This window comes from Mya arenaria, chromosome 5, assembly GCF_026914265.1.
Source record: "Mya arenaria isolate MELC-2E11 chromosome 5, ASM2691426v1".
In the NCBI taxonomy this organism is placed as follows: domain Eukaryota; kingdom Metazoa; phylum Mollusca; class Bivalvia; order Myida; family Myidae; genus Mya; species Mya arenaria.
In genome coordinates, this window is record NC_069126.1 from 42222724 (window position 1) to 42246362 (window position 23639).

A 23639-nucleotide genomic window follows, 5' to 3' on the forward strand; every position below is an offset into this window, starting at 1 on the left:
CGATTACTTGGAGATCTTTTGAGCGATTAAAGAGGATTGATTTCAAAATCATAGTCTTAGTTACTTTACAAAGTATTGGTTTATATGGCAACAAACACCTGGTGGGATGGCACCAGACTGTTTTACGCCAATTTTTACCATTTCAATGTTGTTTTGCTGAAGACTCATGTAAGACATCACGATCACGATGTATATACAATCAAAAAAATGTGGCAAACACGTTTTTTTCTGAAATTTTGACTCGGGATCTTAATACACCAATGTTACAGCGAAAGCCTAGATTAACTACTAATGATGTTGCTGTTTCTCAAGGGAGTTATAACATGTCGCGATTAGGATATCTGCAATAGTGCAGGTGTTGTTGTTGTTCAACATATACCAATGTATGCGTACGCGCTGCTTAAAAAGAAACAGATCGCTGACAAAATATATGAGGCTGGTGGAGTTTTGACGGCTTAACATATCTCCATAGCAAAAAGGCATATTATTTTGGATATATTTTTTTTAAATCCCTCGTAAAAACTGGTACTCGTTGTACAATTTTATGTTATAAAATGCGCATAGCTGGAACGAAGTATTTACTTAAACGACAAAAAACTGCAAATTTACAAACTGCATATAACCAATTACATGGTGGTGGTGGTGGTGGTGATTGTGGTGGTGATTGTGGTGGTGGTGGTAGTGATTATGATGATGGTGGTGGTGGCGGTGAGTATGATGATGATGGTGGTGGTGGTGGTGATTATGATGATGGTTGTGTTGGTGGTGATTATGATGATGGTGGTGATTATGATGGTGGTGGTGGTGGTGGTGGTGGTGATTATGATGATGGTGGTGGTGGTGGCAATGATGATGATTGTGAAGGGGTGATTATAATGGTGGTGGTGGTGGTGATGGTGATCATGATGATTGTGGTCGAGGTGGTGGTGATTATGATGATTGTGGTGATTGTGGTGATTATGATGATTGTGGTGATTCTGGTGTTGGTGGTGATTATGATGATGGTGGTGTTGGTGGTGATTATTATCTTGTGGTGATGGTGATTATGATGGTGACGGTGTTGGTGGTGATTATGATGATGGTGGTGGTGATTGTGGTGATGGTGGTGGTGGTGATTATGATGGTTGTGATGGTGGTGCTTGTGATGGTGGTGGTGGTTTATTATGGTGTTGGTGATCATGATGATTGTGGTGGTGGGGACAACAATAACATCAGCAACATGATGATGATAATGATGATGATGATGATGATGATGATGATGATGATGATGATGATGATGATGATGATGATGATGATGATGATGATGATGATGATGACAAAAACAGCAATGTGATGATGATTACATGATCATGATAATGATGAGTCAAACTCAGTTTTCTGTGTACATGTGCTCTGTTGCTATTTTCCCAAAGGTACAGGGATCCCATTAATGTTTGATTTAAACTCGGGTTGACCCCTCTGCTGGAAAATCTCTTCAAAATATATGAATCTTCTAACAGTTACTAGCATTTGTAGAACTTTTAATAGTGAGATTATTTTTGTGCAGTTTTGCTTAATTAAATGGATTGATTAAAAGGTAACTGTTTTTTATCATATTAACAAACACAGTTTTAATAAGATCTGAGTCCGTATTACAGAAGCATCTTATCTTTAACTTTATCCTTAATTCATACAAAAAGTCCTTAAATGTACTAAAAAAATCTTATTTTTTAAGAAATATTTTAAGTGATATTACAGAAAATTTTTATCTTAAAATATTCCTTAAATGGAGCGATTTCTTCCTTAAATTATAAGGAAGGTCCAAACCTTCCTTAGAAGTTGAGGAAAAATTCTTAGAAGTTGAGGAAATTACAAGACCGAGGAACGCTGATCCTGTTTTTGTCAAAAACTATCGTTTGCAGACAATAATACAATCGGCGGTTTACCAGATGTATGTATTCATATTTATATACCGATAATACCGTATTAAAGGTTTCCATTATGACTTGAAACGCGAATTGCGTCAGCGGAAGAAAAGAAAGAAAACATCCCCTCACGATTATTCTTTAAAAGAGTGGTGCACTTTCTTGTTTAAAACAAAAGAATAATACTGTTTTTGCTGTCATTACATCGTTATTTTATCGCACGAAATGTGAAGCTTCAAGTGGCAGAATATTTAATAGTCGTATAAATACTAGTTGATTAGTATAAATACGTATTCGGATGAGGCTCGGTTTCGGATTTAATTGTTTATGTAACAATGAGTGATTTAATTGTAAGCCACATGTTTGCATCTTTATGTATTGTCTGCCTTGTGATTGTAAATAGGCAGCTTTGATAAAGGTGTGTAGTATTGGCATTTAACATCGCAAATTTTGGTTTGTATTATTTTTAATTATGTTTCTGCTTTTTCACAGGCTTGTAGGGCTGACAAGTCCAGCATCTCTTTCTGCAAGACACTTTCAGTGACCGGTGGGGGCTGACAAGTCTAGCGGCTAGTTCTAGCCCGCTGGACACTTTCAGTGATCGGTGGGGGCTGACAAGTCTTGCAGTAGTTGTGATTGGACACTTTCAGCGACTGGTGGGGGCTGACAAGTCTAGCGGCTAGTGCAGCTAGACACTTTCAGCGACTGGAAGGGCTGACAAGTCTAGCGGCTGGTTATAGCCTGCTGGACAACTTCAGCGACCGGTTTGGGCTGACAAGTCTAGCGGCTAGTTCGGCTAGACACTTTCAGCAGTTGATTTGAGCTGACAAGTCTAGCGGCTGGTTCTAACCTGCTGGACACTTTCAGCAACCCGTTTGGGCTGACAAGTCTAGTGGCTAATGCGGCTAGACACTTTCAGCGACTGGTGGGGGCTGACAAGTATAGCGGCTAGTTCTAGTCTGCTGGGCACTTTCAGCGACCGGTTTTGGCTGACAAGTCTAGCGACTAGTTCGGCGAGACACTTTCAGCAGCTAGTTCCATCCTTCCAGTATGGCAGATAGGGGCAATATCCTAGATGAACTTACCAACCAGCAACTTGTTGATAGGTATCGCTTCAACAGGGCAGGCCTCAATTACCTTGAAACTGTGTTTGGACCAGCACTGGAGCCAGCTACAATGAGACATAAGAGTTTGTCGGCTATGGACAAACTCCTTATTACTCTAAGGTACTTAGCAACAGGGGGAATTCAGCTAAACGATGCTGACATGCACAATGTCTCACAGCCAGCAGTATCAAAAATATTGACTGAAGTGACAAATCATCTGTCATCTGCTGATGTTTTGGGAAGGTTTGTGCGTTTCCCACTAACAGTGTGGGAGCTTGATGCACAGGTTCAACAGTTATATGGACTGGCACAGTTTCCAAAGGTGGTGGGTGTCATAGATGGTACCCACATACGTATTCAGGCCCCTTCGGAGCATAAGCCGTCTTTTGTCAATAGGAAGGGTTTCCATTCAATTAACGTACAAGTTGTGTTTGATGGTTTTGACAGAATAACAAATGTGGTTGCCCGATGGCCAGGGTCTGCACATGACAGCAGCATTCTTCAGCAGAGTGGCCTTAGGAACCTATTTGATGAAGGTCACGTACCTAATGGTCAATACCATCTTCTTGGGGACAGCGGATATGCTGGGCGAAGGTGGCTACTTACCCCATACCTCAATCCCCAGCCTGGTAGCCAAACAGCATACAACAGGTAAATGTAATTATTCTGCATGACATTGATATAGTAAACAAAGTGAACAATTATTGAAACATTTGTCAACACTGAAAGAAAATTGTAAAATTTAATCATGTAATAAGGTGATCTGTAACACTAGAAGCTTTCACGAGACATAACTAAACCTATTTCTTCGTCAAAGCAATTAAAAACAACAATGCCCTCTTCATTATTTTCTTTCTGAACTCCTTTGAATACACTGATGCATACATGTTCTCACGGTGCATTTGCTTTGATATGGCAGTGGTAAGAAAATAATCTTATTTACACTCGTCAATGTATATGTAATGATATATACATATATATAAAAAAATCAGATCCCATAAAATTACTAGAGCCAAGGTGGAGAGAGGCATAGGCCAACTTAAAAGACGATTCGGTGTTCTCCATGGTGAAATTAGGGTGCAGCCAGAAAAAAGCTTGCAGGTATTAGTAATATGCAAAACAAAAATTGCATACAAAAATATACTTTAAGTTTCATGCACTTTTTCAAACAAAAACAAAACTGATGTATGGGCAGGTGGCCATTGTCAGAAGAGTAGTTCCTAATGAAACAATGAACATGTTTGACCCAGGAACTTGATGGACATGTTGATCATGGGTAGGTGACCCTATTGATTTGGAGGTTTATATCAAACGTCTTATGGTCACATTGAGCTGAAAATTTTAGCTATTGTGTCCTAGACAAAATACATAGGCCAAAACTTTAGGCCAAAACTTTAAGGAAAGTTTTTAGTTAATAAACAAGCAAGTATTTGTGTAAGCTTAATTAAAGGAGCATTACTGGTACAAACATAAGCATGACACAGAAAATTTACTGAACACATACTGTTTTATTCAACTCATTCCTGCATTTGTTATGTCCAGCAAAGTTACAGCATAACATGTCAAACGTACAACTCATGAGCTCACTGTTCCAGTTATATATATATGCAAACATATGTTAAATTAGAAAATGAAAACAACCCTTCACCGGGTGCATTAACCCTCTTAATATGATTAAAGATTCAGTTAAAAATGATTTCTTTTTACATACAAACACCCAGTACTGACATGTATTTACTATTTAACACTCTGTTAATCAAATCCTAATACATTGAAATAACCAAAAAGCACTTAATACTGTGTTTAGACAATGTATGGAGCCTTTTTGTTTAATGTTGTTGAGAGAACCCTTTCAAATTTACAAAATTAAATTGACAATATTTGTAAATTCAATCCATTTAAAAAACACATTTATGGTATTATAATTATTTTTAGTCAGTGTGGTTTGTTGATTTCAATGTTTACTTACATACTGGATTAACAGACATTTTCTGAAACAATATCTGAATATACAACTGATTTTTTCATATTAGGTTTTTAATACATTTAATTTTATAAGATTCAATACATAATATGAAACAGCTTTGTTTCATTTTTTTTTTTGCTCTTTGGTTGCAATTTACTGCCTTCTAAAGGCTGTTTACCCTCGTGTAATTCTCCCCACTCCCCCCCCATCAAAATCATATATTTTTTTCCAAGTTAATTAATGAAGGCTACTTTAATAAATAAAAAAAAAACAATGAATTTCTTGAAAATGAACAAGATCTCTACGAGACTTACTCTTTCACTTGATAATGTATTCATAAAAAGGTAAAAACATGTATATTTGCCATTACTTAAGCTAATGTGACCTGTATATTTTTCTCAAAGTGAACCTTTTTTTCCAAATTGCAAGGCACAGGCTGTAAAAATAATCTCCCAAAAAATCACTGAAAATCTATACTATTAAAGTGTATAAATTCATTAATTCAAAAACATTAAAGAAAACAAGTTATTTGCGGTTTTAACATAATTATTCTGAAATTGAACAGTAGTGTTCTTAAATTTCTGAATAAGAACATTCCATTGTTTCTCTAAATTACAGAATTGTTCTGACCTGCGCTGTTTTGCACAATATCTGTAAAGCGCGGAACATACCAATGCCAGACGTGATTGATGACGGCGGCAATGCTAACAATATGGACAACAACATTGCTCCTCAACATGGTATGCAGTACAGAGATTACTTCGCCAACACCTACTTTTAAGCAGTACATGTAAGTTTTTTTATTATATCCTCTATAATGATATATAGAGATTAACCGATGAATTATAAAGGATATTTCAATAGGTGAAATATCATTTTGATACCATTCTTTATTTTTTTTTAAATTTAACAAGCCTCACTGAAAGGAAATGCATATACAAAATGAACGTGCAAAGTGCTGGTACACACTTTTTATGATGTCAATTCTGAAATGACATTACATGTGCCTAAATTTTGGCCGGTTGCCTGAAAATCTTCCAATAAATTTTAATTATTTTATCTCATATATTTATGCATATAATAAAAGAAGTGTTGAATTCAGTGTAAGATAGCAAAATATTTCACATTGTAAACCCAGAAGCCAATATTTCACAGATGAGCTACACCAATTGTGAAATAGAGATTTTGGTGGTCACTCCGTGAAATATATTATGATCTTATACCTGAACATTAAAAGTACAAATGAATCCGAGGCTATAATCATTCTTCGCCAAGCTGTTTTTGAGCACCCTGATCTGGAGCCGTAGCTTCTCTTCCCGCAAACCTTGCATCACAGTATGGCAGGAACATGTGCAGATCACTGAGTCACTGCTGCAAACAATAAGTCAGTTTTAATTACAAGTATAAAAAGAAACTTGAGCTATCACTAAAGGTGATTTGAACACCCCAAACAAAGTTATCACAGAAACAGGTTTGCCATATAAGTATAAGCATTTTGTATAAAGTTTCATTCAATAACATATTATAAGTTAACTTGGTACTGATAAATACAGTACAAGAATTGATTGTGAGACTTTCTTCTACTTTGTACATACATATACAGTTCATTTATTAACAGTGACAACTTTTATCCTTTGTTTTAGATTGTGCCATGGCCTGAAATCATTGGATGATGTGCTGATGAAAAGTTTACAACTTCATTTTATGAATAGACATTATTCACACAGTTTGCAGTAAAATAATTGGCATGAATATGTTACTTACATGTTGTATGTCTCACTGGTCACATTAAGGTCTGTCACCATCTGAACTGGGCTGAAAGAAAAAAAAAATCATTACATTAAAAATGAATAGCTTGAGAAAAATGACTTATAATATATTGATGTATGAAGAAAATAACAGCTGCAATTTTTAACCACTACTGAAGTATAATTGTACTTCATTGTATAATATAAGTTGCAGAGATTATAAGGTGACCCATTATGGAAAAAAAAGGGGAAAGGAAACCATATCTGGTGAGAGCAAACCCTGAAATGGTACTACATGTATATATATTTGCTGACCCAATATTGAAAAATATGACCAGCCCTGGACCAATATATATACACACACAAGTGAATTTCAGCATTAACATGCACTCTCAAAAATTGACCGTTTTGGCAACTCCTTATAATAATAATAAATGATACAGTCCTGAAAAGTTACCTGTAATTTGTAACCAAGTCTTCACTGGCACTAAGACTTGCATTGGAACTGGCACTTATTCCCCATGTTGATGCACTGTAATGGTTTTAGGAGATATAAATACTTGGTATAAATAATAAAATACAGATATCATTTACAATTAAAGTAGTTGGAAAAAAACAACACACAATAAAATTATTGCATTTTGAATTTTGAATTTGCATTCTCAGCTTTTCACATAACCCTGTTGTTGTTGTTCTTGTGGCCTCTTCCTTTGTTCACTTGAACTAGATACAAATTTTCTATTTATTATATATATAGTGATAGCTTTCATCACAATCTAAACAGAAATGTATCAGTATAAGATAACTGATAATATGTATAACAAGTTTACATTTTAACTTAACTGTCAGACAATATATTTGCAAATTGATATTGTTTCTTAATCCTAACATTTATTTTAAAAGTTGCTTTTATTATAGCCATACTTTTACCTCTTAAGATCACTCCCATTAGTTGTGGAAATGCCTGTGGACACACTGAAAAAATATAAACAGTTTTCTGGTTTATTATTATTATTATTATTAGACCAGATTTGTTGAGCGCCCTTTTCATAAAAAAATACGTTCAAGGGCGCTTTACAATTAAACATGTGACATATCGCAGATATGTGGAAATCACCAAAAGTGACATATTTTAACATATTAAACCAATTCAAGTAAAACTCATATGTTGTCAAAAAAAACACACACACATAAAGTGTCTAAAAATGCTATATGCAATAAAATAAGCATAAAAAAGTAAAATAAGAATAAGAAATCAACAACATGAAACCAAATATATATATATACATATATATATATATATATATATATATATATATATATATATATATATATATACAGTTACTGTAGTTCTGTATCGTAAAAATAAGTAGGGATAAAAACAGTAACAGTTGTTATCTATACGTTGTAGGAAGTTTTGAAAAGTTGTGTTTTGAGAGCTCTTTTGAATGAATTAAGTGATGATCCTTTCCTGAGAGTGTCCGGGAGAGAATTCCACAGTTTTGCGGCAGCAACTTTGAAACTCCTATCACCGTAAGAGACCAGTCGACATTTTTGTGGCACAAGGGTGGTTGCTGCACTTGCTGATCTCAGGTTTCTAGTTGGCACGTAAACCTCTACTAAGTCGCTCATGTAAACCGGTGACTGACCATGCAAGGTCTTGAAAGTTTGAATGATAATTTTATATTTAATTCTATCTTGTATTTGAAGCCAGTGAAGGTCTTTAAGGATTGGTGTTATGTGTTCAAAACGGCTTGTTTTCGTAATGATACGTGCAGCTGTGTTTTGAACAATTTGCAGTTTGTTCGTTGTTGATTTCGGCACGCCATACAAGAGAGCATTGTAATAATCTAACCGTGATGTCACAAGCGAGTTTATGAGAGTCTTGGTGGCATCAGCGGTCAAATATGGCCGAATGTGACCAATCTGTCGTATCTGACCATAGCATGTTCGAGTCACCGAATTAACATGCTGGTCCATGTGCATGTTCGAATCAAGCGTAACACCAAGGTTTCGAACAGTTTTTGATGGTTTTATGCTCGTATCGCCAATTTCCAGTTCTAGATTTTCAACAAGTTTGGAGTGTTTTTGACTTGAAAAAATAATTAATTCAGTTTTGTCTGCATTCAATTTTAACATGTTTGAATTCATCCATGATATGATTTCTTTTAGGCATTGTTCAACTCGCGTGATTGTGACTACCTTTGATGCTTGGTCAGATAGAGTTGGGAGTCATCTGCATAAAAATGGTGGTTTAGACGATGGTTTTTACAGATAGACCCGACCGGCTTAGTGTACATCGTGTAGAATTTTGGGCCCAGCACCGATCCTTGAGGAACACTGAATTTCATAAGGACCGGTTCAGAGAGTTTGCCGTCGATGCATACCGTTTGGTAGCGGTCTGTTAGGTATGATGCGACCCATTGACGCATTGTTTATGATTGCAATGAAATTAAAATGTTCAGTTTGTGATACATAAAACATTTATGAAAACAGTTTAATCAATCAAGATGCATTCACTACCTGAACAATTTGTTAAAAATATGTAACTTCATTCTTTTTATAAAAGTTCTTTGTATGTACAGTGTTAATACTTATTAATGCACCCACTCCTGGAAGAATGGAGTGCTTATTTATGTTTCATCTATGAGCATGTGCTGCAGGTGAACAATTAAAAAATGATAACCCCATTTGTTATCACACGTCATTAGCTTTATTTATTTAATCTTTACAATTTTATAAGCAATAACAAACACTTGAATGAATGCATTTTTTTATTTATCGCAGTGTTGTCTTTCTATATATGAATGATACTATGAAAATATTAGTCTGATGCACTAAGGAAACATGGATAAGAAGAGTGGTTCTAAAGTTAAGGTGTTTGCAACTCGCTTAAAATGTAAGAGGCTAGAAATCAGCATGGTGAAAAATCTCATATCTGATCGCAAAAGAAACCAACCCTGCTTTTACATTAGAAATGGGTAGCGAGAAATCCCAGTATTTAGCTGTTTAATGGTAACAAAAGCAGTATCTGTTACACTCAATATGGTCGGGAGGTAACTATTACAGCTATACATGCAACGATTAATGAGTTTACTTGTTGGAGGGCAGCTGTAGAAATCCCGAGTCCATTGGCATTCCGGCCTGACAGGAGATTCCAATTAGGCCGCAGGCTTTTTTCCCAACTACAGATATTACAGCATCTGTCAATAGACCAATGGTCCCAGCATTAGGTCCACCACCTGGAATAAGTGCAGTGTAAATGATTGACGCCTTGGTCACGATATAATGACAATTTCCTTTTTGCTGTTGTTACGTTGTAATTTTCTTAACATGTTATGTTAAAATTGTCTTTTTTATGTCTCATGATATGCAGAATATATCTGTCGACTCAACTTATACAGACTTCCATCGCTTGATTTGACGCGTTTTCTAATTTCAACCTCAAAATAGCCAAAATGTGGCTAAAAACTGTCGTTACAACGTTTCATTTCAAAATTACCCCTTTTTAAATATAAAAAAACAAAAAATACTGGAAAATAATTGTATCAGATATCTTGAGCATTGAGTAAGCAATTTAGTCTTCTTTCTGTAGCTGGTTATTTCATTTAAATTGCATAAAAACTGACGGAGTACTACTAAAATAACTGAACCCACCATTTCGTTACCAAAATCTGGCTTTTTCAATTCAGGGATACAAAATGGCCAAAATTTCTTAGCAATATGGTATTTTGTGAAAATATGACCCTCAATTGGAAGAACTACAACTCATTTATCAATAGCAATAAGAAATTTATACATAATACCTACATTACCAAATTTATTATACGCCTGAGTATGCACCCAAAAATACAGAAAATTTTGTCCCATCCGTAGACGCATGTTTTTCCCAGCAAGGAATATGCTTAGCTTATAACCAACCAAGCAGATTTTGCATTTCCATTCAGTGACCAAATATATTATTTGTTGCATCAATATCTGATTGTAATTTGTAAATATGAAGCTCAACATGTCAATGTCCCATCCGTAGACACCATGTCCCATCCGTAGACACACATAAAATGCTCAAAATTTGCTTATATTAAGCGAAAAGAACCACTTTCCTTTGACAGAAATGTAGCACATATTCAAACCTAGGCAATGGATTACCAAAAACAACTCATTACCTAAATGTATTTTCATTTTTCCACTTCTATATGTTGCTAAAAACATTGAAATTCATGCATTAACTTATTTTTTTCTATAGTGTGTATGTTTGGGAATTAAAATAAGTAGCCAAAATACAGGATGGATTATGTTGTTTTAGCCAGACATAAAGAGGCCTAGTAGAAATTTATTTATGATTAAGAAATTAAGTACAGTAAAGCTGGTAAATGTCTACGGATGGGACATTTAAATCACGCTATGTACGAAATGTCCATTTATAAATTCAGGTGTGACTAGAATTAACATTAATACAAAAATGGACAAGCAGAGAAATAAAAACCATTCAAATATACCTGAAATTGACATTAATGTAAGTGCAAAAGCCCTTAGAATGAAAAGATACAGGGGAAAACTGAAAAATGAAAGAAATGAAAAATATGATGAAATGAAGAGGAAAGATGCTGAAAGGAAAAACACATGATAGGCAAATTGACAAAGGGAGAAAAAGAAAGTGATCCAAGAGAAACCAAAAAACAATAATAAATATGGAGAGAAAAAAAATAAAATTAAGCTCGCCAAAAAGAAAGAAGGTGCATACAATATCACAAACAAAACTAATGGAGAAAACCGGACTCCTAGACAGACACCGTGTAACAATAAGAATAGAGAAATGAAAGAAAATGAAAGCCTGAAAAAGAAGAAGAATGTGCTTAAAGATGCTTAAAGTACAGAATAGGACGATGGGGATAAAACTTAAAACAATACAGTGAAAATAGTCTTTCAACAGACCAAGATAATAAAAACATTGATCAAACAAAAACAGATGGTACAATAGACAACGATGATATTAACAGATCCAGAACAGCCACAAATTCAGCTGAAATATAAGTAATGAGATGTGTGAGCCTCCATTTAATTCAAGAAGCAAGAAGTACAAAATATAGAGCAATATCAAAAGTAAAAGAAAGTATGCCTACAACACGAAAGCGTAAAACAAGAGTGTAAGAAAAACTGATAGAGTATGTCACCAACGATAAGAAGAAATTTGGAAGAAAAGGGTGTTATTTTACCAAAGAGTGCTAGAAGAAATTTAAAGCTGGGCGAAACAGTCAATATGAACAACATTAAAGAAGAATACAGGATGTGAAATTGAGTCATGGAGGGACTTAACAAGAAAAGAAGACAGACTACAACAATGTGTTGCAATGTGTGCTTGATAGGAATATAACCAAATACCATACTAGCTTTGGTAGTGGGATTGCTTCCTTCCTACAAGTTAGGCGACCAACAGGGAAAATAGACAACACCAATGAAAAGAAGTAGAAACTAAAACCAAGAAAGACAAGGAAAGAAAGGCTGACTGCAGGAACTGTTATTTGTCAGTAGATGTGTCCGGAAAAGTACCAAATAAAAAAGATGTCAAGTTACTCGATGGAGAGAACATCCAATCTCAAGTAATGACAATGACCTTGGCCGAGGCATATGAATTATTTATCTTCTGGAGTTCTTAAGTAGTTAAGAAAAGGTCATTGACAAAATGTCATTTTTACATATGATTCAGAACAGTTTCTCAGTTTTGGAGTATATATATCAGTCATCAGGGCTTTTTCTGCCCATTTTTGGAAAAAGGATCCTAGACATTTTGGGAAAATTTGCGTCACAATTATGCCTAAATTGGGAAAATTTACAGTTAAAATAACAAGCTTTTCAGTCTCCTGCAAATGAGGAAATTATTAAATATAAGTTTATTTTCCCTTTCAAAAGCCCTAAAACAGCTGGAATCTTAATTCTTGGGTGTAAATATTTATTGCAATGAATCATGACAGATACTAATTTTTCATTTCAAATGATCTCTGAATGTGATGCAAATCAATGATTTCTGAATTCAGTTATCCCCAAAACTTTACATCGCCTAATTTTAGGATGTTGAATGAACCGGTACAGGTAAAAACACTGTTTTACTTTTGATTGGGATTTTTTTCTGAAGATTGGAAAAATATATCATATATTTTGCTTTAGAAATGGGTCTGATAGTCGGACCCGTGGGTACTATATAAAATGCCCTGGTTATTGTCAATTAAACATGTTTCTAAGTTAAAATTTCCTTGAAACATTGAAGTAGTTAGTAACTGGATACAGTATAAGTATTGTGGATACCATCAGGGAATATCTTATGCCTGCAGCTTGGTATTACATTAAATAGTTTTATGTCCCATCCGTAGACACTTACAACACATGGTACTTTTACATCGTGTCTATTTCTAACAATTGAACTAGTGAAAAATCTTACATTTGGTGTTCAATGAGGAATTTAAAACATATACTGATTGACACCATTATAATTCAATGAATTTTCACCTTTGAAAGTTGCAACTTAAAACTGAACTTAAAAGGTCCGATTATCAAATTACAATTACATTGTAAAAGGTTGTCTTACTGAAATTTAGAAATATTAAATATCTTGTACTTCATTTTTGTGTTCTGTTAGCATTTTTGCAACAAGAGATGTTTATACTAGGTTTGTAATTGAACTTAAAGTTCATATGTAAATATAGTGTGCCTTTTGTCCCATCCGTAGACACTTCGGACCGGATACAGAAAGTGATCTAAAACATTATGCATCAAGATAATGCTGAAAAATTGGTATGGCCTTGTTTGTTTTTGATTCTGGTGTTAGAAAAAATCACTTTTATTTGCTTCCTTGGGCTTCTAAAAATGGTAGATCATTTACAAGCAGTCAAATTCAAAATAATATCATGACATTTATGGTTAAATCTCATTTATTTCTACTAAGAAGGAATAAAGTCAATTATTTTGCCCATAACTGTTTATTTGGCACCTATGCAACAAGTCTGGCTAAAAAAAGCATTATAAAAGAGTTCTGTCACATTATCAAAAGCATTTAAATATACATCACAAAATTATTTTTTTTCAGTATTCCTTGATACATAAACCTCCCTGAAAAAAAAACTGGAGCTCGAACCTAATGGTTTTATTCGAATTATTATAACACCATGACCCTACTGTTATGGAACGTATGTAATTTGGCTATTTGAATACTTTGATTTTTTACCCTTTGTGAAACACTTTTTGTCATTATATCGTGACCAAGGCGTATCATTGTGGAACATAATCGAAAAAATGGATAAACAATAGTAATTCCTTGTATTAAGATTTTTTGATACATGATCAACTGTTGCAATATTAAAATTATAAATTTGCAAACACATGACATATGCTTTTCCTTACGAGTGTCATAAATGTATTTATAAACAAATCGAACACAAAGGTTCTTATGAAGGGTACCGAGTTAAATTTGAAAGAATAAGCATAAAACACAGTATTTCTTCTTTATGAGATTATAGTAGACCATAGTAAATCTTTAAGCGTTCACCAATCATTAATATTGTTTTGCGCTTTCAGCTATTAAATATACGGTTAAAATCTTGTAAGCCTTAAAAAGAAATATGTCTGTTTCAGGTAACCCGACCTTACCTTTAAAAATGTGCTGACCCTAACTATTTTTTTCCGTTTCTGAGCAAAAAAAAGTATTCGTTAGCGAAAAGAGAGTTACGAAGGGCGGATAAATGCAGATTTTAATCAAAATTATTGTTTATATGATGAAACAAAGTCAGGCAATGACAGTAATGTAGGAAAGACTGCCATGTGCAAGAAAACACTCTGAACTTACGACAGATTTTGAAAAAAATAAAAATCCCTACCTAGAAATTTTGGGAAGGTTACCCTTAACAAACAATTTTTTTTTGGCCTTATCAGTATTTAATTTTTTCTATAAATTCATTATTTAGTAAGTAGTAGTAAGCTTTTTCAGTCAAAAGTGATGTATGTTTTACATGTGAATGTATTGATTTTGAATAATATTGTCACTTCAATTATATGACACACAATATGAAGAATAAAAGTTTATATAAAAAAAGCCATTTTGACAGCAATTGTATCCATAAAGTGCATTACTTTTGTGTACTGAACATAGGATATGAATAGCAACAAAAATACATTTGATGAATTTAATGAATTATACCAGTTTTTTGTTGATTTTGGATGTAATCTTGGTATAAGTTTTTATGCCTCTGCACCAAGTTGTCCCACTTCTTCAGAAGATCAATGGATGAGCGTGGGAACTCTGACCCAGCGTTATACATCTTTGATATGGTTTCCTCCCACATGTGCCGCTTGGTTTTTGTTGTAATAGCTTAAACAAAAACAAAAACAAACAATAAGAATAGGTGAGTCTGTAGCTCTTTAAAATGCACTCAATGTGTCTAAATTCAAAACTTTCTAATACAACGCTAAAAAAATGTATGTGAAAAAGTTTTGATACACACATAAGATCACACTAGTCTCAATATTTCGACTGTTCGGTCTGACTATTGAACAAATCACAGGGGCAGGGTGTGTAGTTGGAATTTTGATTATCTTAACTTTGTACATTACAAAGATAACAGAATAAAAATTCCAAAAAACATTGTTTTTGTAAGTTATCAATAGTAACAAGTTCACCATCATTATAAATGAGACTTGGATTTAAAAGATGGGGGGGGGGGGGCGTGGTCAAAGGGGTGTGTCAAATCAACAACACACTCTGCTGCCTCTGTGATACAAACATGTATACATGCAATTTGGAAGTTACTGTAGTTATAATTTAGCGATGATTTATCACTAGTCCTTTAGTATTCATTCGTTCTGTTTCGTACAGTCAGGATGCAATATTGTAACAGTTGCCGTCAGTTGGCACTGACTACTGCTTAGATATATTTTAGTTGTACAAATATACTCACAGGGTGTGTGCTTGTTATGCACGTATTGGTAACGGGTTAGATTTTGTGTTCCGCTTGGTCCTCCCATAACCACTGCCAACAGCATACAATCATGCAGGGAAAAATTCGGAGAACGTTTCTTGACCTCTTGTTTTTCCATATTTACAAAGGTAAACAATGACAAATGCCGTCTGCACGATATATTTAGTGCGCACTTCCTTATTCCGGTTCTATTTTTGTGCTGGAAAATACCGGAATTCCAGCTTCCGGTTCTATATTTAGTTGGCGAACTATTGGAATTCCAAAATCCGTTCTATATTTAGACACGGAATTACCGAAGTTCCTTAGAAACGCGGATAGATATTTTTTAAGGTTAAAAGTAAAGATAAGGAATATTTTACGAAATATTTCCTTAAGATTTTTTAGGAATACTACTTAAGAAAATCTTTATTTTTTTCCTTACCTAAGGAAATTATTCAAGGATAAAATATTACTTAAAATAAATATTAAGATGCTTCTGTAATACGGATCCAGGATTTATCATATTTTTTTATTATTTTACACATACTAGGGTCTTTGTTTTTGTTTAAAGTTTTACCAAGAGATTTATAAGCTTTATGCATGTACTGTCAAGTATGTTTCACTTTTTTCCAACATAATTGACAAAGACTCATTGTATGAATGTACTAAGTTTAAAAAGTATCATTAAATTTGTACAATGAAGTTGAAGATGTATAAAGAAATGTTATAATACATATTTTATTCAGACAAAACCCCCCATTTAGGTGAAAATGTACCTGGACAAGATTCCAAGACCTTTTTGGTAAATATTTGAATATTACAATTACTTTAAATAATGTATATGTTATAAAGGGTGTGTGTTTAAGAAAAACAGTTGAGATATTGACAAAGCCTTAGACTGTTATTGATGTTGTTAGTTGCATGATTTTGAAAAAAAATAAAGATTATTCACCTGCATCTTGGTGTATACATGTTTCCAAAGACATTTGTAGAACAAATTGTAGAACAAATAACATTTGTCTGTGAGGTAAACGCTGTTTTTATTGAACAGATTTACTAAAATGTTCCCTTTTTCAGAAAGAAATATGAATAGAGGACTTCTATAGCAGAAGAAGTACAGCCAAACTTGCAGAAAACAACGACAGGATGTGCATCACTAAAGAAAAGAAACAGGTTATTGACAGTTCAATATTTGTAATAACTTAAAACGATATATCAATTATCAATAGCTTTAAATTCGTTCTTGAAATGCGCTCTTTGATCACGGCTAAAATTGACAGCGCAATGTTTTGTATTCCAATAACAATATAAACGTGATGGTTTCAAGATTGTAGCTATGATTGTCAGTCGGGTTAAAATTATCCGCTGAGACGGAAGTTTTAAATTAATAACGTGATTATGTGTTTGACTCGAATATGAAGTGAACTATAACATTGTTAATCAAGATCGAACTAATTGGAAGTTTAATGTTATGAGTACTTAGATATAGAATAAGAAAGACATTTATATATAAAGCATTGGATTTTACAGGACTGTCCACGTAATTCGAAGACTTGGTAAATACCATTATTTTTGTGAGATTAAACAGTAAACTATTTATTTCGATCAAATGAATGCAACATTTTGAAACACTATTTTAACACACAGGTGCAAGACACACAAAAAACACTATCAAGGTGAAATGCACTTGTTGATCCCGTTTCATACTTCTATAAATGACAATTTACTAACTGTTTTCCTTAAATTGCTTACATTTCTCAATAAAATGAACATTTCACATTGTAAAAACGCCACTTACAGCTATGCATGTTCTAGACAACCATACATATCCATGACTGCTGATGAATGCTATTGATTTGAACGAAATAAAATATGTCATGTTTCACCTTGGACAATTTACTCACTAGGAAGTAAAGCAACGATGTTTGTTAAGGATATCCATTTGCATTAGGCCGCAAGTGGGCAACACTCTTATTCAGCTTCAATTATGAAATGTAGCTTTTCTTTCTGATAACATGTTTTTGACTGAAATAAGTATATAATACATTATTTTTATTAGAAACTTAGACGAAAAATAATTATCTTATTATAATACGTAATATACATACTCAATCTTAAATATAGAGGTTGCCCTTTAGCAATTTTAACGTACCTGGATAAAAGAGCTGTGTGTTACATATTCGCGCAAGCCAGAGTAGAGTATAATTTTGCTTTTGTTTAAAAATAGTTATTTGAAAAGAACATTCATTTTTGTTTTAAAAAATAACTTGCCAAATCACATAGCACCAAAGACAGCGTATCGATAGAATGAAAACAAAAGCATTATAATTTAATTAAAAAGGATTATACAGATTGTAAACTTGTTAAATTTTGCTTTGTTGTAAATAATGTGGTAAAACATTTTCTTTGACATATAATAGCTCTTTAACAATTTAAAACTGCATTAAAATCAAATTAAAAAAAAAAATTGATCTGTATCAGTGCGGGGTATCGAATTTGTAAATGTATTGATGTCTGAACAAACCTTATATTATCATTATAATGATTCAAGGCTGATAACTACATATTTAAATCGGAGTATTGTGTTAAATCATACAAGCTATGATAACAAATATTTCAACCATTTAACCCGTTATGACAAGGTGACAGCTTTCTTTATCATATTTCAATACTTATGCATTCACTCCTTGCTGTTGGAGAGATATCTGTAGATAACGATACTGTAAATGATTTAAATGATAAACTCAGCAAGGTGATAGTTTAAATTGTGGTATATAGAGGTTGTAATCCCTATCTGTATGGGTACCGTTGCGAGTGATAGTGCACGGAATGACCCAGCTAGTATTAGTTTTAAACGCCTTGTAAGATATAAAGAGGACAGTTATTTAAGTATCAGCAAGCCTACTAGTACAAGTTTACAGAATACTTTTAAACGTTAACATCTATGTACTGCTACACATATAGGTACACAATTTATTTCGTTTCCCTATATCGGCCTTGAATATACGTTGTCATTTGCGCATCACTAGGGTATGCAGAGGACAAAAACTAAGCTTCACTATAAATGAATTCAAAACGACCTAATATCTAAGGTTAATATAAGAAGATACTCCAGTACATTTAAGATAACATTATAATCAACACACAGTGATAATGATGATTAGTTTGTATATGCTGTTAAATCTAGGCGCAAAGTATTTAACCTGCAAAAATATGCCTCCACTTTTGATCAACTTTTGCACTTTTCATGGTTGATTGAGTTGGACATTTTTTGTAGTTCATTTCCATAACAAAAACTCTACTCTCATCTTTATGCAGGTCATAAAGTGTTAACATATGCAACGCCCCTTCCTGGTTATGTTTTTGTACCTGATCTGTTCCATCAGAATACGTTTATACGTATTCTTGAGGAAATCATAAAACGAACATTGTGACTGTTGTTAAGTTTGATATTTTTAAGTTTCATAGCCGTTCAAAAATTATATCCAGACCGCACTCTTTCAAGTATCTACTGAAATTGACAAATCATTAGCCGTTTTGACGAGTGCTTACGAACCTTTTGTTACCTTCATTTAACTCCGTTTTCAATTACCGCTTTTCCACCCTACATGTTATGCATCGAACGTCAACTTGCATTGTCAATTGTACTGACTTTTTAATTGAAGTTCATACCAGTACGCCGTGTATTTTATAAATATTATTGATAATTATCTATTCCATTTATGTTTGTAGGACAGCTACTTATGTATGTAGTTGTTTTATCCCATCTCAGATAAAAAGATCCAATAATTTAACCATGCGAGAAATTCTTATCTTGCCAAAGGGCGAAGATAAAGTACCCGTTTGGAACTCCTTTTTAATGGTCACCACGTTGTAACCTCCCTTGTTGAAGACTGTTTTCTGTAGCATCACAGACACCCTGTCTTGTGGCAATATTAAGAACGCTAATTAAATATTTCTGGTTTCAAATGACGCCATAAAACAGTTTTGAGGCACCTTTCAAGATATAAGGCTTAACTCTATGTTAGTTACTCTCTCCTTAGAACTATTTAAAGACAAAACACCCTATGCTCGGGTCGGAATGAACCTATCTTACACTCTCGGCCAAGGAAGATACTTATGATCTATTGTGTCAATGTCCTCTCTTGATGTAGGTGTTCCATTTTGTTTCTTTGTGTGGCTCCATATTTCCTTGAGGTGGAGGAAGATGCACATGTGCAATTGATGAAAGGAAATATGTGTTCACATTTCGGGTGAAAATTAACGCTAGTTGAAATTTGTCAATTATTGAAGAATAAATAATGATTGCAAATCAAATACTCAAAAACAGGTACTCTCACTGAAAACGGACGGAATTATTTCTTGGAACTAGTCTAATGTTTAGATTTATATAATATATCAATTTTAACTTTTTTAAGGTTTTGCGTAAATGGTGTCCCATGTTGAAGAAAGTTGCAAGTAATTAATTAAGATGGCGGTTAATATTAAAATAATAAAAACAGTATAAATAACAACAAATACTTAAGGATTTGCGGCGAGGAAGCCTGCTTTTCCGCCTAAATGAAATCAAAAGAAAACACCACGTTGATCATTGACCCGCCTGTCAAAATCGAGTACAAATATATAACCCTACCGCCAAGTAATTAATCGATTACAAACAACTAATTATAATACTATCATCAGCTTTGACTTTTCAATGTTTATATTTGAACATTTTCACAAGTTTTTGCAATAAAGTGTCAAAGTAATTCGAGTTCTCTGCCAAAAGAACATCTTCATTTCCATTCAATTTTTATTAAATATTGATACTTGTTCACAAGGAAACTTGTTTCTGTAGTAACATCCGGATCAACCTGCGGCAGATAACTGCGGTCTTAAGCCTTGTGCGTCAATGTATGTTGTTCGGTTAGTGCACTTGCTTCACACCTAGGCGACCCCGGTTCGGTTCCCAGCCTGGGCGCATGTGAGTTTGAGTTGTTGTTACCAAGTCGGAGAAGTGGATTTTCTCCTTTTTTCCAAATAAACAAGTTCACACTATCGCGCAACATCGTGCCATCGAGACTGATTGATATGAGTTGCAAAAGCTTGTTTCAGAATCGTTGTAAAACAATTAGTTCAAACTAAACTAATGTCTGTTTTACTGCAAACTCACTTAGCACATTGATCCAGTAAATTCTCCAGCACAATAGGAGTTTGATGATACTTTCTGTCTTACCGAACCTCCGTTGACTAGAAAAAAAGACAAATACTTATCACATCATTCATAGAATTCCCATCGTATGCCTACCAAATGAAATATTGCATAATTGCTATAGACATGGACATTGGTACAAAGATCAGTCAAACCTATCACAGGCGATTTTAAGGACTTTTATTTTACTTTTATGTTACATCTTAAATCATCCGACGAATAATAATGAAAAGGTAATAAACGAAAGTAACGACGATTCTGATAAGCACATACTTAATTTGTAATTGAACATCTACAGAGTACGTTATCGTAAATAAACACTTAAAATCAAATTCTTATCGATCTTGTTAAACTATTTTGGCAGGCGGAATACGGAGGACACTTATCCTGCAAGACATCAGCACTAAGCTCAGTTACATCGTAGCGAGTACAGAACAAGCGGGGGACCAGCCGCAAAACCTTAACTGTTCTCGTGACATGATGCCTGACGTCTCAAATCGAAAGGAGGGGTACGTTGTTTTTTTTTGTTTTTTTTCTTGAACAAAGGTTGAGGCAAAGGTTGCCATATCTGATGGTTATAAATAATTACTAGTATTCGTTTGTACGTTAATTATGTTTAATGTTTTGTACTTCTATAACACGTCAAGATGTAATGTGAAACAAGCAATGGAGCACTTTGAATTCGGATGTGTGTAATGTGTTGTTTACAGAGTGTGCTACTTTCTCAGGGGTCCGGTAAATACATTTGCATGAATTCAAAATAAGTAGCTGTTATTTGTATACTAGCAACCGTCACCCTAACGCTTGTGTTCCTAGTTCTAATAATAGCCTTAGCTTTTAAAATAACATCTTTAACACAACATCAAGAAAGCTTAACTTGCATTCCTTGCGACAAACTGAAGTTCACTGCTAACACAAACCTTGGTCAAGAAGCTGCTGGTCGTTCTGCTATCAAGCAAAGAGACGATGGGATGTGTTGCGGACCTGCTCAAAGCATTTCTCAGATATTGTTTTAAATGGTAAATCATTAGGTGTATAGTGTATTTAAGCAAATGAAATATTTCCGACAAAAGCACATGTCAATATCAGGTTTTTCTATGCTACAAACTATTATTATGATCATTTCAAATTAAATTAAAACAATGCATTTCAACGCAACAAATTGTATTGTTAAACCTAACGTATAACTTCTTGTCAATAACAACTGTAATATGTATGTGAAAAACTACAGAAACAAGCTCAGTAACCAAACGTTTAATGGCACAGGGTAAACGCCAAAGACCCAATTTTTCGTCGAAAAATGTAGAATAATCACATGCACATAGTGCTACAATGATCTTTATGTTTGATTATTTAAATGAATCATATTGTGTCAATACTATAGTTTTATTAAATTAAAAACGTAGCAGGGATTTTATTAAGGATAATTAGGTTTTTTACTTGACTCGTCTACAATCTCAAACTCACACATATATACCAGTTTCTTGACATGTATCTTGTCTGACATTGATAAAGACATACACTTTATATTACTCTTCAGAAAATGACGGCTCAGTATCACTACGGCAGTTCAGGTCAAAGTAAGTATAAGTATTTTGCCAAAGAATGCTGAAGCGGGGCCATAAACAGTGAATTCATCTCTCATAAAATATATAGTTAGTGTATGAACATTTCTCATTTTCAACAATTGCACAACATTTTATTTTTGTTAAATAATACAGATCTCATTGACGAAGCAGAAGAATATGCTACCTGTGAACGAAAAACAAACGACAATCAGCCCCTTCCCAAAGTAGGTGGAATTGTGGAGTTCAAACCCAGCTACATTGTAAATGGTAAGAACAAATACAATTATCGAAGAAATCATTTGATATTTGTTCCTGCTATGTCGGATGTATTTTTTAATTTAAATTCACTTTCAGGTCATCACAAGGTCCTGTGGAACAAAAACGGTCGAACCGTTTACACAAAACACTGCGTCCACTTGGAACTCGAAGGTGAAATATTTGTAAGGCAGCCTGGATACTACATCGTTTCGTCGCAGCTGAATATACGGCCTCGAAAAGAAACACGCGAACCGATGAATGAAACCAGACCAACGAGATTCAGTCATCATGTTGATCTTCTTTCACACAAATATGGAACGACTGATGTCTTGATGCAAACCAAGAAATCAAGAAATGGTGGTTATTTTACAAGTTTTCTGTCAGCGGTTTTCAAACTGAACAAATATGACAGGCTCTCTGTGTCTGTATCCAATCCTAAATTGCTCGACATTGACAATTCCAACGATTATTTACTACACTTACGATCTGCCAAACTGAAGTAAGATTCTATTACGTTTTGTTTAAACTTAAACATTGAAAACATTGTTTCATAATTTTGTTTTAGCTGATTGATGTGATATTTGTTATTATGGTAGCTGTGATTATCCGTGTGATATATGATTTGTGTGATATTTGAAATATATATGATTTGTTTAATTTGTTATGAACAAACAATTTGTGTATATTTTCTTCTATAAACAGTTTGTTTGATATTTATAGCGAAAACTATTTGTGTAATGTTTATTGTATACATGTTTGCTTTATGTATGTACTTGGTGATATTTCTGGTAAAATGTGTGTTATTTCTCATATAATTATGTTTTTGATATTTTGTATTTTAATGGTTTGTTTGAACTTTTTTACATATGATATCGGTAATATTCCTTATATGTATGGTGCGTTTGATATTCATTGTTTAGATGTGATACTTTTTGTATAAAAGTAATGTTTGT

The 23639-nt window shown here is 33.8% G+C and overlaps 2 protein-coding genes across 2 annotated transcripts; both read left to right on the forward strand.

Moving 5' to 3' along the window:
- The first annotated feature begins 2954 nt into the window (after positions 1–2954).
- Positions 2955–5757, forward strand: LOC128235720 (putative nuclease HARBI1). The gene is made up of 3 exons (XM_052950522.1): positions 2955–3661; positions 4003–4122; positions 5607–5757. The coding sequence occupies exons 1-3, from the start codon at positions 2955–2957 to the stop codon at positions 5755–5757; spliced, it is 978 nt and encodes a 325-aa protein (XP_052806482.1).
- A 15514-nt stretch (positions 5758–21271) lies between these two features.
- LOC128235721 (uncharacterized) lies at positions 21272–23189 on the forward strand. Its single transcript, XM_052950523.1, has 4 exons — positions 21272–21369; positions 22401–22440; positions 22582–22695; positions 22783–23189. The coding sequence occupies exons 2-4, from the start codon at positions 22404–22406 to the stop codon at positions 23187–23189; spliced, it is 558 nt and encodes a 185-aa protein (XP_052806483.1). The 5' UTR covers positions 21272–21369; positions 22401–22403.
- The last annotated feature ends 450 nt before the right edge of the window (positions 23190–23639 follow it).

Coding starts and splice junctions, on each gene's coding strand:
- LOC128235720 (XM_052950522.1), top strand. CDS start 2,955: ATGGCAGATAGGGGCAATATCCTAGATGAACTTACCAACCAGCAACTT. Junction 3,662..4,002: donor AGCCAAACAGCATACAACAG/GTAAATGTAATT, acceptor TAAAAAAATCAG/ATCCCATAAAATTACTAGAG. Junction 4,123..5,606: donor AGCTTGCAGGTATTAGTAAT/ATGCAAAACAAA, acceptor AATTGTTCTGAC/CTGCGCTGTTTTGCACAATA.
- LOC128235721 (XM_052950523.1), top strand. CDS start 22,404: ATGACGGCTCAGTATCACTACGGCAGTTCAGGTCAAA. Junction 22,441..22,581: donor CTACGGCAGTTCAGGTCAAA/GTAAGTATAAGT, acceptor TAAATAATACAG/ATCTCATTGACGAAGCAGAA. Junction 22,696..22,782: donor ACCCAGCTACATTGTAAATG/GTAAGAACAAAT, acceptor ATTCACTTTCAG/GTCATCACAAGGTCCTGTGG.